General features: G+C 33.7%; 1 protein-coding gene across 6 annotated transcripts in view; it reads right to left on the minus strand.

Annotated features, from left to right (window-relative positions):
* The window catches only part of FMN2 (formin 2), a 159,382-nt gene that overhangs the window by 41,163 nt on the left and 95,842 nt on the right, over nucleotides 1-22,377 (minus strand). For all 6 annotated transcript variants that reach the window (XM_035322377.1, XM_035322374.1, XM_035322376.1 and 3 more), the window contains 6 exons: nucleotides 19,920-20,011; nucleotides 19,628-19,757; nucleotides 18,504-18,650; nucleotides 16,656-16,715; nucleotides 16,361-16,481; nucleotides 5,755-5,847 (listed from right to left, as the gene is read on the minus strand). In XM_035322377.1, coding sequence (XP_035178268.1) covers nucleotides 5,755-5,847; nucleotides 16,361-16,481; nucleotides 16,656-16,715; nucleotides 18,504-18,650; nucleotides 19,628-19,757; nucleotides 19,920-20,011 — 643 coding nt within the window. The remainder of the gene's footprint in view (nucleotides 1-5,754; nucleotides 5,848-16,360; nucleotides 16,482-16,655; nucleotides 16,716-18,503; nucleotides 18,651-19,627; nucleotides 19,758-19,919; nucleotides 20,012-22,377) is intronic.

Genomic DNA, 22,377 nt, shown 5'->3' on the forward strand with positions numbered 1-22,377 from the left:
GGTGAAGAAAAATAATGTTATTTGAATGCTCTTTGGATTTTACAGGAGAAGATTAAAATGTGGATTATCTTTGCCTCTAATTATCTATAAACTTTTCAGTAACTTCAGTAATCTGCTGCATTCTTCCTGAATAGTTTTGGGGTGGATGACATTGGGACACTCAAATACTGACCTCTTCCCAATTGATACCAGAGCCAATGCCTTTCTTACTCTATCACACCTGTGTTGTCTGCAATCACTGTACTGATGCTTATGCCTAAAAAAAATGTTCCAATGAGGTCCTGTGCCAAAGACAAACAGCTGCCATGACAGGTCTAAAGGTTTATCCTTTCATGGATGTTGAGGCAAGGAGATGCTAATTCAGTGAACTCTGTTTAGTGTTGCAAATACAACAGAATGTGAATTAGGATTATTAGGTAATAATGTACACCAATGGAGGTGCTGACATCTGAGGTAGGGACAAGTTTATACAATACCGAGGTTAAACTATTTATTAGCATTAAGATGTCAGTGTGAGATTACAAAAATACCTTCAGCACTCAAAGAAAGTTTTAAAAGATCATTCAATAATCCAATGAAAAGAATACCAACATAAAAATGTAAACATTCATGGAACTAGTTTAAGTGTGAATTCCTGCACTTTTGTTCTAGTGATTTTATGTTGCTCTATCTCAAGATCCCTCCAATGATTTATTTTAAAAAATTGTCCCAGTAAAGAGTGTATTTTGATATTTAAAGTGAATGTCTCCACATAAATCTAGCAATATCTGACCCCTTAATGTTGTATTTTTTTTTTTTAAAAAAAAACAAAACCAAAAATATTTCTTCGTATATAATTCCTAATGGTTTTAGTCATTTTCTCAAATTATTTTTAGAAAAAAAAATAAGAAATAGTGCTACATTCTCCCCTGTATTAATCAAATTATAAAAGCAACATTTAAGTAAAATGTAATCTGCAAAATCAATCATTTCTATGTTAGAAAACGCCAGAGTTAAGATTATCCTAGCAGCATTCATTTCGCAATCATCTACAGTACTTCTGGAGCCAGGAGCTGAATGCAGCCATCCAAAAGTCAGACTGATGCTTTAGTCTCATTCACAATCCATCATTTGATGATGCACAGCCTTTTGCTGCTTGACCTAAAAGAACAAGTTATGGCCAAGTAGCTGGTTGCAGCTGTAAAGATAAATACAACACACTTTGTGATTTATACATTCATTTACTAAAGGTTTGGAAACTGGATTCCTGAATGCTCTTTCTGGCAAAAAAAGGAGATGGTTACAGTCAGTCCCATCAAGACGACAATTTTAGCATCTTTGTTCTGCAAGATCATAGGGATGCGGCTAGAACTTGGGACTGGAGAAGAGTCCAGCAGAATGAAATGTGGGGCTGGCACTCACTAACAATTGCAGAATTTTGTGAAGTAAGACCAGAAGGAGCCACAGGTTGAAAGGTCACCTTGTTCACCTGAATTTACAATACTGGAATTATTCCCTTTTCCAGATGAACTAGCTAATCACCTGAAAAGTTTTTTTTGTTTGTTTGTTTTTGTTTCTGTTTTTTACTTCTTTTAAAAGCAATACATTCTAGTGCTCAAATATCCTACACTATAATACTTTTTAAAAATCTAAACCTAATGATATCATATTCAAAAGCTAACACAATATTGAATGATTTCCTCAGATTTGAAGTCTGTCACATTTACAAAATTTATAAAGTTGAAAATCTGTTTTGAATATTTTGCCTCTTTCCAGGTCCCAAACTTTAACTTGTATGAGGGTACAGTGGCTACTGCCTCCTTAGAGTTTTTCTCCTTAGAAGTTTCCTGCCTTATTGGGCTGGCAAGAATGCACAGCCAATCTGGAGTCCCTGGGGCTGCCAAAAACTGCTTTTCGCTGCAAAGTTAACCACAGTTAAAACCTGGGGATTGAGACTCAATTGCGATTCAAACAACCCACCTTTATTTATTTATTTAACATGAGCTGGCTATCCTATCAAGTGTTAAAGGATTACTAACCTCTAACAAAGTTCCTCTATAACTTGCATGATACTGTTTCTACTGTCTCCTGAGTGTCCTGAGAAGGCTTGCCCCCAGGAAAAGTGATTTCCAAAACTTCCTAAACTGTGATCTCAGATGTTTGTTGTGGGTGTAATAGTGACACACAATGTACAGTTCCAAAGGGGACAGCATTTTCGAGTAGTGTTTTCTTTTATGATCTCTCTTATTCAAATCATGGTAACTTGTTTGGAATAACTCACAGAAAGAAAACTTCAGTAAAGATTACACTCCAGTATTGGAGAGATGCATACTTATTTAGTACTTTAAGTCTAGTACTTTTAGTACTTTAAGTCTTTAAATAAACGTTTAGAAATATGTAATAAATAAAATATACTTCTTAGAAGTCCTGTGTATTCTGACAATTTCTCTTAAATCTCTTTTTTTTTTTGGAAGTGTCTTTAAAAAAAATGATTTGTGAGTACAGAGAATTTCAGCAAAAAATAGTCATATGTGAATTTGAGAAATACAAAAGTACTGTATGTTGTGCATTTTTTAACTGAATGTTTTACTGCATGTGGCTCCAAAAAAGAGAAGGACAGAAAATATGGCAGAACAGAGGTTTGCTTTGGAAGTTTCAATGCACGTAGACCCTCCAAAATTAAATGCATAGAATAGAGAGTGCTTGCAAATATTCACTAAGCCAGCGTAGAGAGGATAGGACAGAGGATAGGTTTAATCTTCTACTAAAGATAATGATCATTTTATAAGAGACCCTGAAGTCTATCAGAATAAAAGACTGACATCCTTTTACTACTTTGCTTATTTTGATGAATATGATGACTATTTAGTCTACTGAGTGGGCTAGCAAGACAAGCGCTGGACAACTTCAATTGTACATACCACTAGCATTTTTATCTAAAACGTTATGACTGAACACATTCCATATTTCTTCCCCGTCTTTATCCTTTGACTGTATAATCTTTACAACTCAGCTAGAATAACTCTATTATACAGCCATTTTTGCCTCTGACGGCTCTAATAAAAGTGTTAACATTAAGAAAAAAAGTTTAAGCAAAAAAATATTTATTTATTAATACATCAATAATAACAATCAGCTAGACTAGTTACAGTAACCTAATTAAAAGTTACATAACTGTGCCAGACAGTAACTATTCTTATAAAAAGTGCCTTTCTAACCCCTTGCCAGGGATATTTAATTTGATGTCCAAGTATTCTTGCCGATGGGAAACCCATTTTCCATTTTAACTGCTAGCAACAAGTTTAAGTGAATAACTAGCTACTTTGAACTTTTGGGTCCCATTATGCACACAAGTTATCTACTCTGAAAAGGCATCATATAAACATGCCAAATTATTTAACCCTATGAAAAATGCTTTTCATCTGAATTATAAGTTAAAACTTTTTCTGACTTTAGAGAAACTGGAACTTGAAAAGATAAAACTTAAAGCTTGATTTTTCTTTGCCCAGAGCATATGTTATATAAACACAAATCCCCAAAAGGTGCCAAGAATTGTCCCTCTGTTTTTCTAAATGATCATGTGTGCAGTCTAGCTGAAAAGACTCATCGATTATGTCTACATAAACAACAAAAGCCCTTAGAAAAAATATCTAGATCAAAAGCCTGTCAAACACTGAACAGGAAAGAGAAATCCTGCTTTAAACATGGCCTCTTTCAAGTCTGAATTCAATCCTATGAAGTAAAAACAAAGGATTTCATAATGAAAGGTATTTAAAATTACTTTATTTTTGGAACTTAACCAGGGATTCTTTTTTCCTGTATGTTAACCTTTGTCTGCCTTATATCGTAATAGAATTCTGCAAAATAGTCGTTAGAGTTTTACATCAGTGTAGAAATTGTTTAGTCACAATTCACTGTATTCAAAATTTACGTTTCTAATTATTTTAACTAAAATGCAACCATTATATTTTTACTGACATTATGGATTTCTCTTTTTGTCAATGACCTGGTAATATCCACTATTAACATGGGAACACAGTGAAGTTCTTCACGGATGAGATGCATTTCTATATGTTTTTTTTTCTTTTCCCCACACTTTCCTTAAGTGTGGAAAAACTTTCCACACATAATCAAGGTGAAAAAAAAATATCACACATCCTTGCAAAAACAAAAATTGCTGTAGCTTACCCTCTATATAATTACCCTCTGTAAGCCTTAGTCAAAAATGAAAGTAAGCTACACAAGAGTCAGATACTTCTCAAACTGTTCTGATTTATAAAAACTGAAAGAAATTTAACCGATACACCTCTGATGTATTATAAGCCCCATGTTTGAATTGTTATTCTATTATTAAGGTTAACATGCCAACGTGAGGAATGATTTACAGTGTACTATTAGTGATTTGTTTCAGAGTAACTTGTGATTTGTCTCCTCTCTACATATATCAATAATAATAAAAACCTAATGTAAAATACTTGTTATATGTTTAATCATGCCAGTGGCTGTATATTAAGTACACAACCAAAATCCAGTTTTAAAATAGTTCATACCTACTGTTGAAGGACAAAACACTCCGCTTGCCAGATTTGTTAAACGGGCATTTGTCTCAGGGAGCATCAGTTCACATCAGTTAGTTCAAAATAATGTATTTGCAATACTCATATATACAAATTTTAATCAGAATTTATTCACTGTAATTTGGAATCTAAAAGCATGGACCAGTATGTTCTGGAATGCTAACATATATGTATTAGTTTTTAAAGTGTTTGGACACATTATCATCTTAGATACTCTAACCAAAAAAAGTGCATACCTGGCTGGCCTCTCAAACGTACAGCATAGTCAGTTAATAATGATTTCTTTAAAAAATTGTTTATTATCTATCTCTCAGTAATTCATTAGCCTAGATCTATGTTACATTGAAAAAGAAGTAGAAAGTGACTTTTCACATAAATCATCTGATCAGAAGGTAACAGATCTGTCTTCTATTGTAAAATACAATGTCAAAACAGAAAGAGAGGTAATGTGACTATGTTAAAATTACATTAGTGTAACTCATCAGGCCATCGTCACCCTGATGTATTCAACTCCAAGTTGTAGCAAAATTTGAACTGCTCAAGATAGAATATACTATTTCAGATCACTGTTTCAAGGGATGCTCTGATATACCACTAGTCAAAAATTAGCCATTCACACTTCCTATAGCCTTGAAAAAGAGGAGACTAGTAAAGCATATTCTATTCATTTTTAATTTTTTTTTGGTCCATCCAGCACTCAGGATGCCAGTTCATCATGGATACTTCTAATATATTTTATCTTGCAGCATTTTCCACTAATCACATCCAACTATTTCATATGGATTTGCCTTATATCTGGAAAAACTAACTAGTTTTGCTATGCTTACTCCATGTTTTTGGCAAATACAAAAGAATTATCTCTTTGGAAAGAAGTTAATAACACAGATCCAGCTTCAATAATTTTTCAAGGAAAAAAAGGTTGTAAAATTGTTTTCTCTGGAATGCTGAACTTATCGGAAGATCACACACTTGAGCCAATAGCATTTGTCTTTGCTGTCATGCAAAAGAGAATGAGTCACCTACAGTACAACAGAATCATTTTGTAAATCTTTTAGAACTGTGTGGCATCTGATTAAACTAATCCACATCTTTCTATGATGCCAAAATAAACAGTCTCTTTCCCACAATGTATAAACATTGTTCCCATAACTTGCCTTTGAAATGTCATTAAAAGGTTAAGTGACGTTTCATTATTTACCTTGACTAATGAATTGTTCCATGCTGTCTTTGAAAGGCTGGAGGTGCTCTTCTAGTGATAGCTGATAAACTTTTGCTGCTTCTGTCTCACATACTGAAATTGAAATAACAGATTAATTTAGCATCATAGTATGGATCTACACACTGTAATAAAAGACACCCTTGAACTAACATATAGTCAATGAAATTGCTGGAATATGTTCCTCAAGCATACTATTTCAAGTACATACACTATGATAATATATTGAGTAACAGCTATACTGTGGTCAAATGTTTTTGACCAAAATATAAAGATTACTTGTAACCAGTGCATTATTTTAAATGAGCAGTGGTAAGATTAAAAAAAGAATTCAACTGTTTTGAAGAAGACAGGCAAATTTATGAGGCTAAACAGTGATTATGAACAGCGATTGCAGGTCAGGTTGATATACGTGGACTTAGATGAAAATACCTTAATCAAAATAAAATTCAGTTGCAAAACCAGCACAAACTGTTTGAAGAGACCTTAATTATAGTGCATAAAGTGTAGGTGATGGCTTAATACCTGCGAAAACCACAGATGTGGTTAAGTGTTTTGAATTGTTCAAAAGTAACAGTGAAAAATTATTGAAGTGCAAGAATATGAGAGTAGAATCATTATAGCTTGAAGAGACCTTGGGAGGACAGCTAGATTCTTACTTCACCAGAGACTAGGGCAAAGTTTGAGCCCAAAGCTTCCCTGACATAAAAGTAATTGGTTAGGTGGTACCACCATATTCCTACAGATGAACCAAGGTAATTCAGTCTGGGGCAAGAAAATAATTGACACTACATCTGGAAAATGACTCTGCCTCAAGTTTCCCAATAAAAGTGCATATATGCAAAAAACGTATTTATTCTCATTTACACTCCAGGTTTTCTTTCAGAGAAACAGGATTATTGTTATGTCTTTACAAACTAAAAATAGAGATTTAAAAAAATCTGAAGATGTAGAATGCACTATTAAAACTATCTGCTATTCATGCTGAATATAGATGTCTAGAATGGGATCAGTCCAAATATCTGCAGACGAGAAATAGTCTGTTTGATGACCAGAAATAAACAAATAGTAGCCTTAAATACATTATGTGTTCAAAAAATGGGATTCTGTAATATTTTAAAGGATTTCAGGAATTAAAAACAATAACAACTAGTTGTCAGGTCTTTCTTACCTAACCAAGCATGAATTCACAATCTGTAATAACATTATCTAGTTTACAGCAACAAATTAATGACATATCAGAAAGAGCACGGTGATGGTACTGCAATTAAAGATAACGTAATTAAAGGTAGTGAACTGGAGGTTCATTACCTATAACAAATGCTGGTCAGCCAGGCCACTGTAGATCTGTACCTAGTCATTCAAGCACCAACAAGGTAAACAGATATGATGGTAGTCTTGTATTGTTAGCTGTGGAAATTGATTCACCTTTACTGTCCTACTCATCTGTTCTGCTATGTCTGGGACAAATCTTTGGATAATGCAGGTTTAGACCTGAGACACTGTTTAATTATCATTCCTCATAATTGTGAATACACAAAAGACAACTAGCAACAAATTTGATTTTAAAATGCACAAATACAGACAGGGAGATTGATTCAAATCATAATCAGCAAGTCCACAGAAGCAAAGTGAAGCCAGAGAGACAATAACAATTTCAGTCTCATTTTAAGTTAGCTTGAAGAAAAACTGAGGAAAACTGAAATAAGTACCAGCAGATTTTTAGAAAGCAAAACAAAATTGAACATGAATATGTTCAATTAAACAGGTAACTTTGCTTATGAAGCATTTTTTTAATATATATACATTAGAATCATAGAATATCCCAAGTTGGAAGGGACCCACAAGGATCATCAAGTCCAACTCCTCGCACCACACAGGTCTACCCAAAAGTTTAGACCATGTAACTAAGTGCACAGTCCAATCTCTTCTTGAATTCAGACAGGTTTGGTGCAGTGACTGCCTCACTGGGGAGCCTGTAACGGTGCGCAACCACCCTCTTGGTGAAGAACCTCCTCCTGATGTCTAGTCTAAACTTCCCCTGCCTCAGCTTAACCCCATTCCCGCAGGACATTCACATATTTAAATGGACAGGCCTATAAAACATTCAGTCATATGCTAAGTCAAATGTGCATATGGAATTACTGCTGTGTGTGAAACATTTCTAAAGTTGGAGAAATCTATTATTTCAGAATGGAACGAAATTGAATCTGTTACTTCGATAAGCAGATATTACTGTTGGTCAACTTATAGCCTGTTGCCACAATGATTCAGCTTTCCTTTTCAATGCTGACATTTTTGACACACTTGAAGACTGTGAAATAAATATCAAGGTGTGTTGATATCTTTAGCAAAGAAAACTTTTAAATTCCTTGCTTTTGGGGTGTTTTTTTTTTTATATTATTATTATTATTTATTTCCTTCTCCCTACATGAAAAGACTACAATTAGTCATGTTCAGAAGAAATGCAGTTCAGGTTTCATTTTGACCCTATTCCTGAATTGCTAATGATGTGCAAGTCACTTAAAAAACAACAAGAAAAAAAAAAAAAGAACCCCCCCCCCCCCCCCCCTTTTTTTTTTTGCTTTCTAGAAAAATACCATATATAATATCCAACTTTTAAAAAATGAATAAAAAAGGAGAAATGCTATCATTATTACCGCACTAATATCTATGTTATAATCTGCCAGCTCTGAGACAGATAGTGTTTAAAACAAATTAGCTCATTGGATGCTTTCTTCATTGAAGAATTAACAGTCCTGTCAACTCTTTCTTCTACATGTTTCCTAGTTCTCCAGAGCACCAAGTTTGGAATCATGGTCTTCCTGCACAACCTGTTGGTTATAGCACTCATTTATCATGTTCTGTAATTTGTCACCAGAGCATAAAACCCCTCTATTTGGATGAGGGATTGTTATTCCTCACAGTAACTGAGAGAATTAAAGTGGTCATCATATGAAAGGAACATAAAACACTACAGAGTTACCAATATTTCTGCCCAAGTAAAGGAACACGATACTGAATAAATATGTCAGAAGTGCATTTAATAACTTCTAAGCAACGTGGAGGTGAAATGTGGAAAAAAAAAGTATGCAAAAATGCCAGTCTTCCATATTTAATTTCCCCCTCTCTCAGCTTTATACTCAATCACATTTTCCACAAAACAGCTCAACTAGACCTCCCAGATATCAAAGGACTAGGGTAGCAAATGAGATCTGCTGTAATGAGTTTGCAAAAGTTTTGTCTGGAGCAAAAGTTTCTCTCTTTTCTGATTCCATCAAGTAAACTCAAAATTTGACTATTATCAACCCTATGCTTACAGGTTTGGTTATTCTTACATGTTGGGAGATGTGTAAGCAACAGAAAGGCAATACTTGTGTAGTTAGCTCAGTTTACTTTAAGCAGATAAGTTTTCTTTTAACGTAAAAATGGAACGTTGTTCAAGGCGCCACAGATGAGTCACGCAGGCCAACACAAAAGCTAACCACTATATAGAAATTAATCTCAGAATCTGGCATTGCCCAAACAGACACAAAGGAGGATAAAAACTTCATGTTGCTTTAGATAGTGAAGGTTTCAGTTGTCTGTAGTCCTGGCTACCCAGTCCACATGCATTGCCCTTGTACCTTCCAAGGGCTTCAAATTCTAAGCAGGTGTTGGTGCAGGCCAAGACACCTCTCTCTCAACCCTCTAAATCATTAACATATAAGCAGTATTTCAACAATAGAGAAGACCAACAGTCCATCTAATTTCATCTCCTCTCATAAATTGTAGGGGACTGTGTATGATCCTCTGAAGCAATGCAAATGAGCTTTTCTGAGAGGAACTTCTAAGTCTTGTGTGCTATCAGTCTCAAACTGATTTATGAGCTATTAGTAAATCAGATAGCTTTTTGAACTAGCAGTCTCAAACTGATAACTTTTTGCCCATACGTACAAATGGAAATCGATGTAAAAAATCAGGTCAGGAATTAAAAGTAAAATGTAATTCCATCTGTACACAGTATCTCAAGAATCTCATCTTGTTGACTATTTCCACGTGAAAATACCATTAATTGCCATTTTTCAGTCTGTGTTAGATTGCTCTTTTTAAAACAAACAAACAAAAAACAATCAAAAAACAACAACAAAAAACTATTACTCCTGCTTTAGGTCAATATACTAAAACTGCATGAAGTTTCACAGCAGGCAATATTGATTAAGAAACATCTACAAAAATGCAAGAGAAGTTACAAAACATTCCATGCACTGTATTATTGCTTCCATTAAGTGACTCCAGTAAGTGATTTAAGATACACCTAATTTCAGCATCAAAAACAGTTTATTTATTTTTTTTTTAAAAAAGGAAAAAAATGTTCTCAAAATTTAAAGTATCTTTTTATTGCTGTTTTCCAACTAGTTCTGCTGGATGCCAAATTTTAGTTCTTGGAAGTGCAAATCTCTGCTACTCACATTAAAATATGCTTTTTTGAATAAAATGCATGAGCAGATGCTCAATGACTCCTCAGGCTTACTGTATTGTCTTTGATCAGGTTAGTAGTGAACAGTATCATTTTTCTTTCAGTACTTCCAAAACATACAAGTTTCATGTTGCATAAAAACAAAACAAAAAACAACAACAACAAAAACAGCCCAACAATAAGAAAGTAAACAGAACTGTGAATTATTTGGGGTGGTTAATGAACTGAGGTTTGTTAGACTGTTTTGGTGAACCACATCTGAAAACACAAACTTATGTGAGTCCTATAGAACTCAGGTGGATTTTCAAGAGTTTAAGATACCTGAGAGAACAAGCTGCACTAAGATTTAATAGACTATTTGTTTATGTCTTTAAGGAATTTTGTCCCTGATTTTCAGAGGGTCTGAGTACTCAGACTCCACCAGGAGATATACCTGTGTCCAACTTGCCTGAGAAGTATAAAACAGCATAACTACTGCTTTCACAACTTCCTCATTCCTTTCTTATTCCTTATAGATGCGACTTTTGACTTTAAAAGAGAGTTTAGACTTTATCAAAGGAGAACAAAACTCATCTCATCAAAAGAAACTGATGAACTCAGCTACAAGTACAGAAAGAGCTCTTAATTTTCTTTTACTTATTTATTTTGAATTGTAAAGGCTTACACTAAGAACTACTGAGTCTTCAAGGGATTCCATAGACAGCTCCTTGTTTGGAGTTTTAAGGACAGTAAAATATGACTCACAGATTGACTGAAAGCCTGGCTTTAGTTTACATCTGGTTTGGGTTTAGGAGTCTGCATGCTGCATAGCTGCAGCAATTAACCCTTTCAGTGACAGCAGAACAAACGGCTAGAATTTCTGGGTGCATAGCTGTTAATGAGTAGGCAAAAGTAGGCAAAACACAATAGCTGCTTCTATAAAGATAAATTGTACAGATAACAGTAGAATTGACTAAAACAACTAGTGTTATGCCATTTTAAAAAAATTTACCTTGAAAGATTTGGCATTTTATTATAAAGGGCTGAGAGCATCTTTTCAATAGAATATGGATCTATGGATCATATAACAGAAGGTTTTAAAATAAAGCATGTCTTAACCATGATAATATTAATTCCCATTATATCAAAGCTATTGACAGAGAATAACAGAAATGCAGACTCCTTGAAAGTGTCTGTTAAAGTTTTTTGAAGTGGTAATGAATTACCTCCAATAATGCCTTTTTTTTTTTTTTCCTTCATTTGAATTCTCCAACTCCCTGCCTTCTTTTCAAACAGCTTAGAATACCAACGTAGGGGTACATTCAAAAAAATAGGTTTGCAGGAAACCTCTTTGGATGGACTTCATTTAGTCAATTTAGCTAGACTCAAGACCTTGCTTAGCAATTAGTTTTATGGGAGCAGTCACTTGCTTTCCTGGTATCTGTAGTGGTACCCTAAATGTTTGCTTAACTTTCTATTACGTAAAGTTGGAATTAATACTGCTCCATATTACCTATGAAAGAGCTAACGATGGATGCAATCTCACCATGCACCCCCAAGAACAACAGTTGGCCATGAAAAGGAAAACTCCACCCCAAACTACAGCTGGGGTACTATCTTCGGGTTGGGGCCTCTTTCTAAATTTCAGTAGTAACCATTACTAAGCCAAAAGGAATGATTTGTTAAAATCCAAAAATATTAGATAACAATGAATAGATAACTATGAATAAAAATGGTAAGAAACCAAAGCATAACACATCTATCCTATCTCTCCGTCCCATATTGACACCACCCCAGATTCAATCACAAGAGGTCTTTCATGTTACTTCTAATCCTGATTTACACAGACAGTATTAAACCTGAGACCACATATCTCCTAAAAATAGGAGATCTAAGTTGAACGGACAATTTTAAGTCATACTAAGAAGTAAAGAAGCACAGGAAAAATAGGGAAGATGTTATTTTTCTAAATTATTATGGGCCTTTTTTCAAAACATACTTTTTAAAATATAAAGTATTCTGCAAATGCTTAACAATTTATAAACATTTTCACTGCTGTTTATTTCAAATCAAAGATATACCCTGGCCTAGCTTCTTATGGATGGACACTTTTCAATGACTTGCAAGCACTCACAGTTGGAAAAAAAAAAAAAAAAAAAAAAAAAAAAAAAACATCACTACAAAACAAATAGTTAAATGATCATAACCATTACTACTTGTAACCAGTTTTCAATCAAAGGTATTAAGTATGACAACACTATGGCATATAAACAAGTAATGACTGACTTGATTTTATAATAGTCTATATTATATGGTATTATTTCTCTCCTCAACATTCCACTAGTCAGATTTATTTTCTGCCTGACATTGTTTCTAATTCAATTTTAACTGAGCTTCAGTGAAAGTATTGCAATAAATGACAGTTGAATTAGTTTTTGATTTTCAAGAATAAACTTACTATTGTAAAGCTAAAATGCTAACAAGCAGCCAAAGAACAGTTTCTAAACTGTATTAACCTGCCATAAGTACTTCATAAATACTGTTATTACCATTATAGTTCTTTCCTAAATGAAATACATGCCCCGAAGAATTTCAGGGGCCACAAATCCACATTTTTCCTAAATCACAATTAAATCTACAGAGAGCGTCAGAACATTGAGAAGATTAAACATTAATTTATACATGTTTTCCACATCTTTCTGCACCACTATTCTGAAGTATCTAGAAAAATATGCTAATAATACTGGATGTACAACACAGGTCCTAATCAGCAAGAGTCATGGATCATTCTTGTGACCCTGGATGCCCAAATTTCTTTACATGGTGAGTTGATTTAAGTCATGTGGCAAGTGCTAAAGTTTCTTCTGTGGAATGACATAGGAACAGAAGTCATTGCTTGGCATGATTGCATCAAGGAACGTTGCTGACAGCCAGGAGAGATCAAAAGCGGATCAAGTTGCTTAACAAACTATATGTCACTGAAGTCAGAAAGGCTAAAGAATCCTGGAGAGCTGTGAAATCTGGGAGCAACAGATGGAGCCATACTCATTTGGTTTGTTGATAAAAAGCTCTACCTGTTTTTTGGTCTTCAATTTCTTATAAAGAATCTACCATATTAAATGTATGCCTGTGGATATTATCTTCAAATAATGAGAAAAAAAGCCTGAATAATCTGCAAGCATTATATTGTATGGTTAGTGGAGTTTCTGCTACACTAGCTTAGGTGACATTTACTTGTTTTTGTTTGCTTTTTATACAGAAAAAAAGTATATTTCTGCCTTATTAATCTTGGAACAGGCACACATCATGCTTTGTGAAAGTCTTTTGGACTTAATTTAATTTAGAATCCCTGAAGAGATTCTCTTTTTCTAACATTTACAAATTTCAAGGTATATAGTTCATAAAACATAAAAATAGACAAGAGCATCCACAGTCAAAAGGATGAAAGCATACATTAGAGTGCTTTTTCTTCCTAGGCATATCATAATAACTACTACTTTTATACAAAAATAAGCCTTAGCTCAGAACTGTGAAACATCATGACAAAAATTATTTTACAAAACCATGAAGATGATTTATATCTGTATGCTCCTGTGTATGTTACTGACATATTTATATGGTAAAACACAGCATTTCTAGAATGAAATGCTATCGTTATGGTTACAAAACCTTTCTTTTTTAAAAAAAATAAAATAAAATAATAAACCTCCAATCTGTGGTTTTGTTTTTCTGGGTTTTATTTATAACTTCATAAAAGGATCAATTTGGGAACACCTCTTTCCCCCAGTTTTACAAAATGTAATGTAATTTCACTGTGCATTGTTTGAAGAGTATTTTAAACTAACATATCCTTAAACCGGTGGTATTGCCTGTACCAACGCTATGTGGATTTTTTTCAGTGATAAAATACAAAATAAAGCAGGCAAAGAAACAAAAAGAGCAATACATGGTGAAATCCTCTCATTAAAAATTCCACCTAATCACAGATGAGGTTGGGACCAAGGCTACAGATCACATCTAACTGTAAAACTGGAATACATCCATATATATCTATTTCTTTCTTAAAGTTTGGTGATATTTCCCAGGAATACTCAATACTCGTTTATTCTCAGCGTCTTCAAAAGATCATATTTAGGATTTTGTCATAATTAGCATTTTACAGCTCTCCCTTACTGGTCAGTCATTTAGTGAGGCACTTGCTAGTTGTAAGGTTCCAGATGCACATTAGTAAATCTGGTAGTGTACTTAAACTAAATGCATGGGAAAACCACTTTGAAGTCATTTTATCCATTCAGCTAAAATTTGCACTCTATTTAGAAAAGACCAAATTTAAATATGGTTATTCTGCCTCTTTGAATGCATTACAACATTTAAGCAATTGGAATAACCAGATTTTTTAGTGAATGCTCTTGCGATCATAGTTTGTTGTTTTTAAATCATTTTCAATTCAGGGTAACACTTCTTTGGAAAAGAAGCACATCAAAAAGCATTTTGCATAACTCAGGGTTGATAAGAAAGCTGTGAGATTGCAAACTGTTATTGAAATTTTTACTTCATATCTAGGAGAGGATGCAGATGGGTCAACACTGGCCCCCAGAAAAGCTTGTCCCAAAGGGAATGGGCAAAAAGTCACAGTGCCTGCAGCTATTTTTCAGTTTCATTAACTACAAAACAGAGTGACAACGGAGATTCAAGCCTAAGGGCTGGATCTGGAAGCACAAAAAGAATTTGATTGCAGTCTTGTGGCAGAGTGAAGCATATAATTTCCATTTTAACAAAACCCCCACTTTGATCACTGCATATTGTAGATTTATTCCATGAGAGATTTATGCCCATGTGCAAATTTCAGTCTTGATCTAAAAATATTTAAGCCCTTGTCTGTATAAATACGTGTTAGTGAACTTGTGAGGGATAATGTTCATCTCCATGAAAGTTCTTAAACACGTGCCTGAAGTACCAAGTACTTTCAGTCAAAACTAAGCTTATTTCTTCTCTATTTGCAAGCTTGGAAAATGGCCCTCAGGATTAAAAAAAAAAAAAAAAAAAAGTTGCAAGAACTACAGAAATAAATTTACATTGCTCAACTTCAAAATGTTTGCTGTCTAAATTCTTCAGGGCAGGAAGTGGATGCTGCTTTGGTTCGCTCCTCAGTATCACAGTAAGTGACCTTGAAACAACTTTAAATTTTACTTCTAAATATTTAAAATACATTTTAAAACATCTGAACAGAAAGTCTGATAGCAAGAAGAGAAGGCCAGATTTTATTTTTTAATGGTGTTTTTTTTTGTTTGTTTGTTTGTTTTTTAGTACAGAACTCTAGATTATTTACGAACTAATGGTTTACCAAATCGTTCCTAGGTTTCAAGACTCTTGGCATTCAAAACAAGCAAGACAACAGAATTACAAAGATCATTTCACTTTGTGATCGGAATCCATCTTTCCAAGATTTAATATAATGGTATGTACCTGGCCAGTCTGGTGGAGACTTTTAGCAAAAGTATTGAAGATCATAGGTGGTATTGGCCAGCATTTTCACAAACTCTACTATATAAAATTAGTGTTTAATCCTCAGCTTTATTAAGTGTTACACATTATACATGTTCTTTAATAAAGTCTAGCAAACCTATCACATTTTTAAAAGTTAAGTTTATTCACAGAAATATAATTCCATAAACATGAGAAAAATTACTTCTTTTGCATATTATATTTTAGCAAAGTCAGGTTATTTCAGCTGTCTTTAAAAAACATCCTGTATTACTTTTTCTTATTTGCTAAGTAGTACCTTGGAACTAATTCTTAAACTTTTTTGTCATGAAAATGGTCAGATACTTCACAATTCTTATGAAAGACCTGTTGAAATCAGTTCAGTTTTTTTTTTTTTTTTTTTTTTTAATTGTTTGGGTTTTGAGACAAGATTTTATCAAGTTGGCTTGATGTTTATTTTAACAACCTCTTCCAGGTTAGCTACAGAAAATAACAAATTATTGCTTAATCATGAAAAAGCAATTTAAGGAAACAAAATACTAACAGAGGACTTGAAATACAAACAAGTATTTTTATACTGTCATCTAATTTCTCAAAGTGATACAAAATAATAACAGCAACTATATGTTGTTAACATATAATTAGCACTTAATCTAAATTCAGTACCTCGCAAATCTTTCTTCATTTTGCGGAGATCCTTTTGAAAGTCTTCAAACTTCATTTGTGAAGCCTGGAAGAGATCTTGTGGCTCTGGAAGAGGAAAGATGCATTGCTCTTTTCCAGCATCCTGACAAAAAACCAAATGTATAGTTATACAGTGCTCATTACTTTTGTATGTAGCAAAATATATAACTGAAAGCACAAAGAACATTTGCATGCATTTCCTTGTCTTTGCCATCAGAAAACAATATTTGCTTTTGGTTTTTTAACTTGAAGTTTAAAAAGCAGAATTAATTCTTACCTCATCAAAATTACGCAAATAGTATGAGACAATGTAAGATAGAAGACTTCTGCTGTTGTCCTGTGTAGAAGAAAATAAGGTTTGTTACGTTACTAAAACTCACTGAAAACAAACAACACACACACAAAAAAAAGATCATTTGAATAAAAGGAGTATTTAGTCACATACAGATAACATTTTGCTGATTCAGTGCCTTTATCAAAAGAAAAAAAAATACCCAAAGTATTATTTAGTCATTAAATACAGTAACAGAAAAATATGTGGTAACACTTGTGTAAGCCGTTCCCAATTTTTGAAATTTACCTGACTTGAAACTGAAACCTTGCATTTTGAAATTTCACAATGAGGGAAAAAGAAAAATTGTTTCTGGGTTAATATGCACAACTTGTTTTGGCAACATTCAGGTCTTTATAGACATGCATCTATAGACTAAAGCAAAGTTTAATTAAACAAAGATGTTTCTAAATGAATTTTTGGCGCTTTTGGGGCTCTGCTGGGGGAATGACTTTCTCCGTATTTCCCTTCTGTAATAGATTGTCAACTGAAAATCTTAGACCTGAAGAAGATTTTAGATAGAACTATGTTTTCAGATGGAAAACTATAAGAACTTTTCTGAGTGAACAGTAGCAAATGAGCTGAAGATGGATTTTGTAATCGCAAGAACATTTCCAGCAGATTAAGTATTTAAGACTTGAGCCACCAAACCAAATCTAGTCAGCCTAAATGTTCTACTGGTCCAAGTTCTAAAACTGGTGATGTACACCATAAAGGTTCTGCTAAAGGAAATTGTCCTATACAGTCTGTACTATGGCGTCATTCACATTACCACTCTCTTGGTTTACTGAAAAAACAAGTGCACCAGAATGAAGTTCCTTCGCACTTTTAGAGGAAAGTAGTTGATATGGTTAAACAACATTCTGCTTAAATTATCTTACACAGAAGCTAAAGCATGTATATTTAGGGAATGAGGAAGCAGGGAAACAAACTTTTCTTTCTCTGCCACTTTCAGAACAGCAGATCTTGACAATGATTCACTAGATAAATGTAGGGGCCAATTTAAATTTCTAAGAATTATTACTATAACCATTCTCATACCACTGTCCACATTCAGACGGGTCTTTTCATAATAGACATAGAGATTCAAAGATAATTGTTTCTCTGTAAACAGAAGCAAAGCTTTTAACACAACCCCAGTATGAATAACCAAAGCCAAAAAGTGCTGGTAACACACAAGCTTCAGTCTAGCACTGTGCAAGAAACAAGACTACTCACCATTCTCCTTACCCATATAACTACACCAGATGAGTTTTCAATCAACAAGTACTTGTTACGATTATACTTTACTCATCTGGATCCATGGTCTAATGTGAAATGTATACTATGTAATCATGATATATACAAAGGATGAATTTTGTATTATAACAAATACGATATCTAATAAACCATTCAGAAGCAACTACTACTTCTCACAAAAACTTTAAATCAGTATCAAAAAAAAGTTGTGATTCAACTGTTTCTACTTCTGCAATAAACCCTTTAAGAGTAAGGATCATTGCTTGTGAATGCAAAAAAAGTGAGACTATACAGCATACCAAAAGTCAAATACATATCAGGTTAGGAATGAAAACAGTTTAAAATATTTTTGTTTACAGTGAAAATAAATAGCTCATTTCCAAATGTCTATGAAAATACATTCAATTCTAGGAGTGCAGTCAGCTAAGTACAGTAACAAAACAGTTCCCTTTGATATGCCTAGGTTTCACACCTTTTATTTAAAAATGGGGAAAGAGTAATTTTTGGAAATAATTTAACATTGTAAAGCCTACAGGAAGTCTAAAATCAACTTACACTGCTCTTGACATCTTTCAGTTTTGGCAGGATATCCAGTCCAAACCCATCAGCTTGTCCTCTTGTCCTGTTTCCACCATTCATGTAATTTCCAAAAGCAAGAACCAAACCCAAGACCTGCATAACTCCTGACCCATTTTTCAGTGTCTACAAAACAGAAGAGAAACAGTTTTCAAAAATCTCAGTAATGTTTACTGTTAACATTATAACTGGCAACAGTTTTTAAGCAGACTTGTAGACACTGTGTTTAGAAATAATACTTACATCAAGGCTCAAATATAGGAAATAATATTCTGGTGAAATACAAAGATGTAGAATATTATCAATATATTGTGAATGAAAAAGAAAATATCTCCAATTAAGATATTTATTTAAAAAAATAGGAAAGCTATATGGTATTATGAGAGGTGATCATTTGGGAAAAATTAAATAGTAATTTCTTAACTGGTGCTGACAGGAATGATCTATTTTATTCAGGAAAAGGTTCTGCAATAATTCCCTAAAACACCCATATAGAATAACTAAAACATTTAGTTTAAAACAAGCAAACAAAATAAGTGGTAAAACAAGTAAACATTATTTACAATGGCTTTGAATTATGAAAGTATTGGTAAAGATCTGCTTGTTAAAGACATGTAGTGATGTTTTGTTTGTTGTTAGTGGTTTTGTTTCTGTGGGGGACCACTAAATTACAGGAATTTCTTCCAGCTACAGTCAACATTGCTATCTCTAAATCATTTTAGACCTTGGAAATATAATTTATTTGTGCTTCCAAAATACAAACAACCACAAGGTGAACTGAAATGGTATTCTTTTGGAAAGGAATGACAGTCACTATGAAGAGTAAAGATTTTGTGTTGACAAAAGGAGACGGTGCACTGTTTTCCAGAGGCTGATATGCATTGATGGCAACAATATGATATAGTTCAGTACCAAAAGCTAATCTTAAAATTTGCTTTGATGTTGAAGTACAATCATAAAACGTTCTATTCTGCAGGACTGCTATCCTTCAGATTTAATGAGCACTTAAAGTAAATAAGGAGAAAACTTTTGAAATATGAGTACAACTTAACAAGATTAAATATCAAAAATTTAGCTCTACCTCTTTATGGAGCACAACCTACCTCACACAGTTTCTGTAACAATTCAAGTTTGCGATGGATTGAACAAATGCTTTCTGAAAATGTTGACTGAAACAGGATGCAAAATACACGTTCTGAAAAGTTAGGAATTAGAGAGAGTTCATAGAGGAACCTGTAGGAACAAATAAAGAAAATGTTTTGAGCCAATGTCAGTACATACAGAGGCTGGGCTTTTTTTGTTGTTGTTTTCTTCTGCCTTTTATTTTCTTTTCTATTATAACATATATAGCTACTTTAATGCAACATAATTGTCATTTTCAAAGTATGCTCTTACTGTTCTGGCTTATCCAAAGACTTCGCGTTTTCTTTTTCCTTAGATGCCTTGCTGTGCTTTTCTATTTTTTCTAATTCATCTGATTGTGCTCTCTGGAATAAAGAAATAAAGTAATTAAAAAGTGTTACTTAAAAGCCAGTCAAAAAGTACAAACAGATGCCAATGTCACTAATTTCATTTATGGATTATTTTTTTCTTTTTTGGTATGTTTATAGTAAAAATACTTAGTCCATGGAGTGATTTTAAGTACCAGTACATTAATGAAAACAGAACATCTTCCATATAATTTTATTGATTACTGATAATCTGTAAAAGATTTATTCATTTAACCATGTATTGAGAAAAATCTGTCCCCACTCCCTTTTCTTTGACTGTTTATAAAACCCTCAGATCAAAGAACTTTCTTCTTGAGATGTGTTTTTCTTTCCAAGTCTGTTGGATTGCATTTGTATGCAATCTGATTTTTAAATATATTTTAAAATATTTTAAATATATAAATATATTCAAATATTTTAAAAATATATTTAAATAATATCCACTACTTAAAACAAACAAACCCACCTAAATGAAAATATGCTTGCATTGCTCACTGCAATTAAAACTTTATTTTGTATTTGGAAAAAGCTACGGAATAACAACAATTAGCTGATTTATAATGGAGATATCATATATACCATAATATATGAGAACTACTGCATACTTCTCTGGAGCAAAATTATTTTCGTTTTGTATCTTAATAAGCCAAAACAATTATATGTAAGCTGTCTAGTATCTTGGAGAACTCTGTGGTACATTTTTGTGGTCTCTTCTTCAATATTCAAATCAAAAGAAACAGAGCTTCACTTCTTTCAATGCTCCATGATACAAATAAATTATTTTTTCCTTCCAGTTGCAGTGCTGGAAAATCAAATATCGTGGAAAGGAATAGAAGTGGAAAGAAATTTCTCCTCCTGACACTTCTTTTCACATCCATTGTGGTTTTCAAAATAGTTTCACAACATGAATCTGTACAATAATGTAAGAAAAAGTAGGAAGTATATCTATATTTATTCCTTTAAGAAAACACTGCATATGTTTTTGAACTTACTCCACCACAGAACTCAAAGACAACAGTGGAAAATGTTCTAATTTACTGGTCATTATCGACCATTATTGGTCGATCTCTGTTTCTTTACTCCCTCTTGCCCAGTCAGGTATTTAGACATGCTGGGTAAGACCTCCCTGAGCTCTCTCTACTCCAAGTTCACCCCTAGCTCTCTCAGCCTCTTCTTGTATGACAGATCCTCCATGCCTTTCATCACCACCGTGGCTCTGAGCTAGACTTGCTCCATGACTATGTCACTTGCACTGGGGAGGGCAAGAACTAGACCTGTCACCCCAGATTTGGGCTCACCAGTGCTGAGAGGGGAATAATTATTTCCCTTGACTTGCTCAGTCCTTTCTCAGTCTATCATATCTGTCATATTCTTAAGAGCTAGTCTTAGACTACTTTACGCATACCCCAGTATCACTTCAGTGTGGGAAAAAAAACCTGGGGATTCATCCTCCAAAGGCATGGTTGAAGGTATTGTTTCTTTCAAGGCAGGCATGGGATATAGGAATATAATTACAGTAGTAATTTTTGCTTGTATAATTCATCCTGAGGAGAAGGAGCTTTTTAAGATACTAAGGTCTAAAAACTGGATTGAGACATTTTAGAAGACTCATCTGGACATGGGGTGAGCGTTCGGAAAGATGTCTCTTTATAGGACTGAAACAAACAAGCATTAGTTCTAGATTTGATAGTCTTGGCTTCAGGCCCAATATAAACACTCTTTTCTTGTATCATAACTTCATTTGTCCTACCTGTCAAAGGATTACATCCATATATTTTAGAAGTACAGGGGAAGAAATATGGATACTATTTATTCAAAGGTAGTAGCTGCATACTGAAATCCAAGTCACCTGTTAACAGAGGTCAGTAAGAGAATCCAAAGCTGTGAGCAGTGGCATCTATCCTTAATGTTGGAAACACCATAATGTTCTAGCTATACTTAGAGCACCTTCCCACAGTCAACAGTATCATGTTATCATGTTGTATCTGTATTCATTGTATGCAACTTTACAGAATAACCAAAAAGAAGGAAAAAAAAAATTGCCTTAAGGGTTTATCTTCTAAAAATAGGTACCTGATTAAAAAAAAAAAAAAAAAAAAAAAAAGTTACTAGAAATACTGATCTTCCAACAAAATGGCATTCTAAGATTTTGGTGTTAAAAAGCTCTGACACAGAGAAATTTCTTTCCAAAAACTTGGGGGAAACACAACTAATCCTTTGCCAGAGCATTAAACAAATTAGCAGTTTTCTTCCTTCTTAGAGGTCTCACACAGTTCTGTAGAAGGGACTCTAATGGTCAGAGTTAACTCTGACCCACAAAGCTTTCTGACAGACCTGAACAGACTCTGAAGGTATAAGTGTAA

This window comes from Oxyura jamaicensis, chromosome 3 (genome assembly GCF_011077185.1).
Source record: "Oxyura jamaicensis isolate SHBP4307 breed ruddy duck chromosome 3, BPBGC_Ojam_1.0, whole genome shotgun sequence".
Lineage (NCBI taxonomy): Eukaryota > Metazoa > Chordata > Aves > Anseriformes > Anatidae > Oxyura > Oxyura jamaicensis.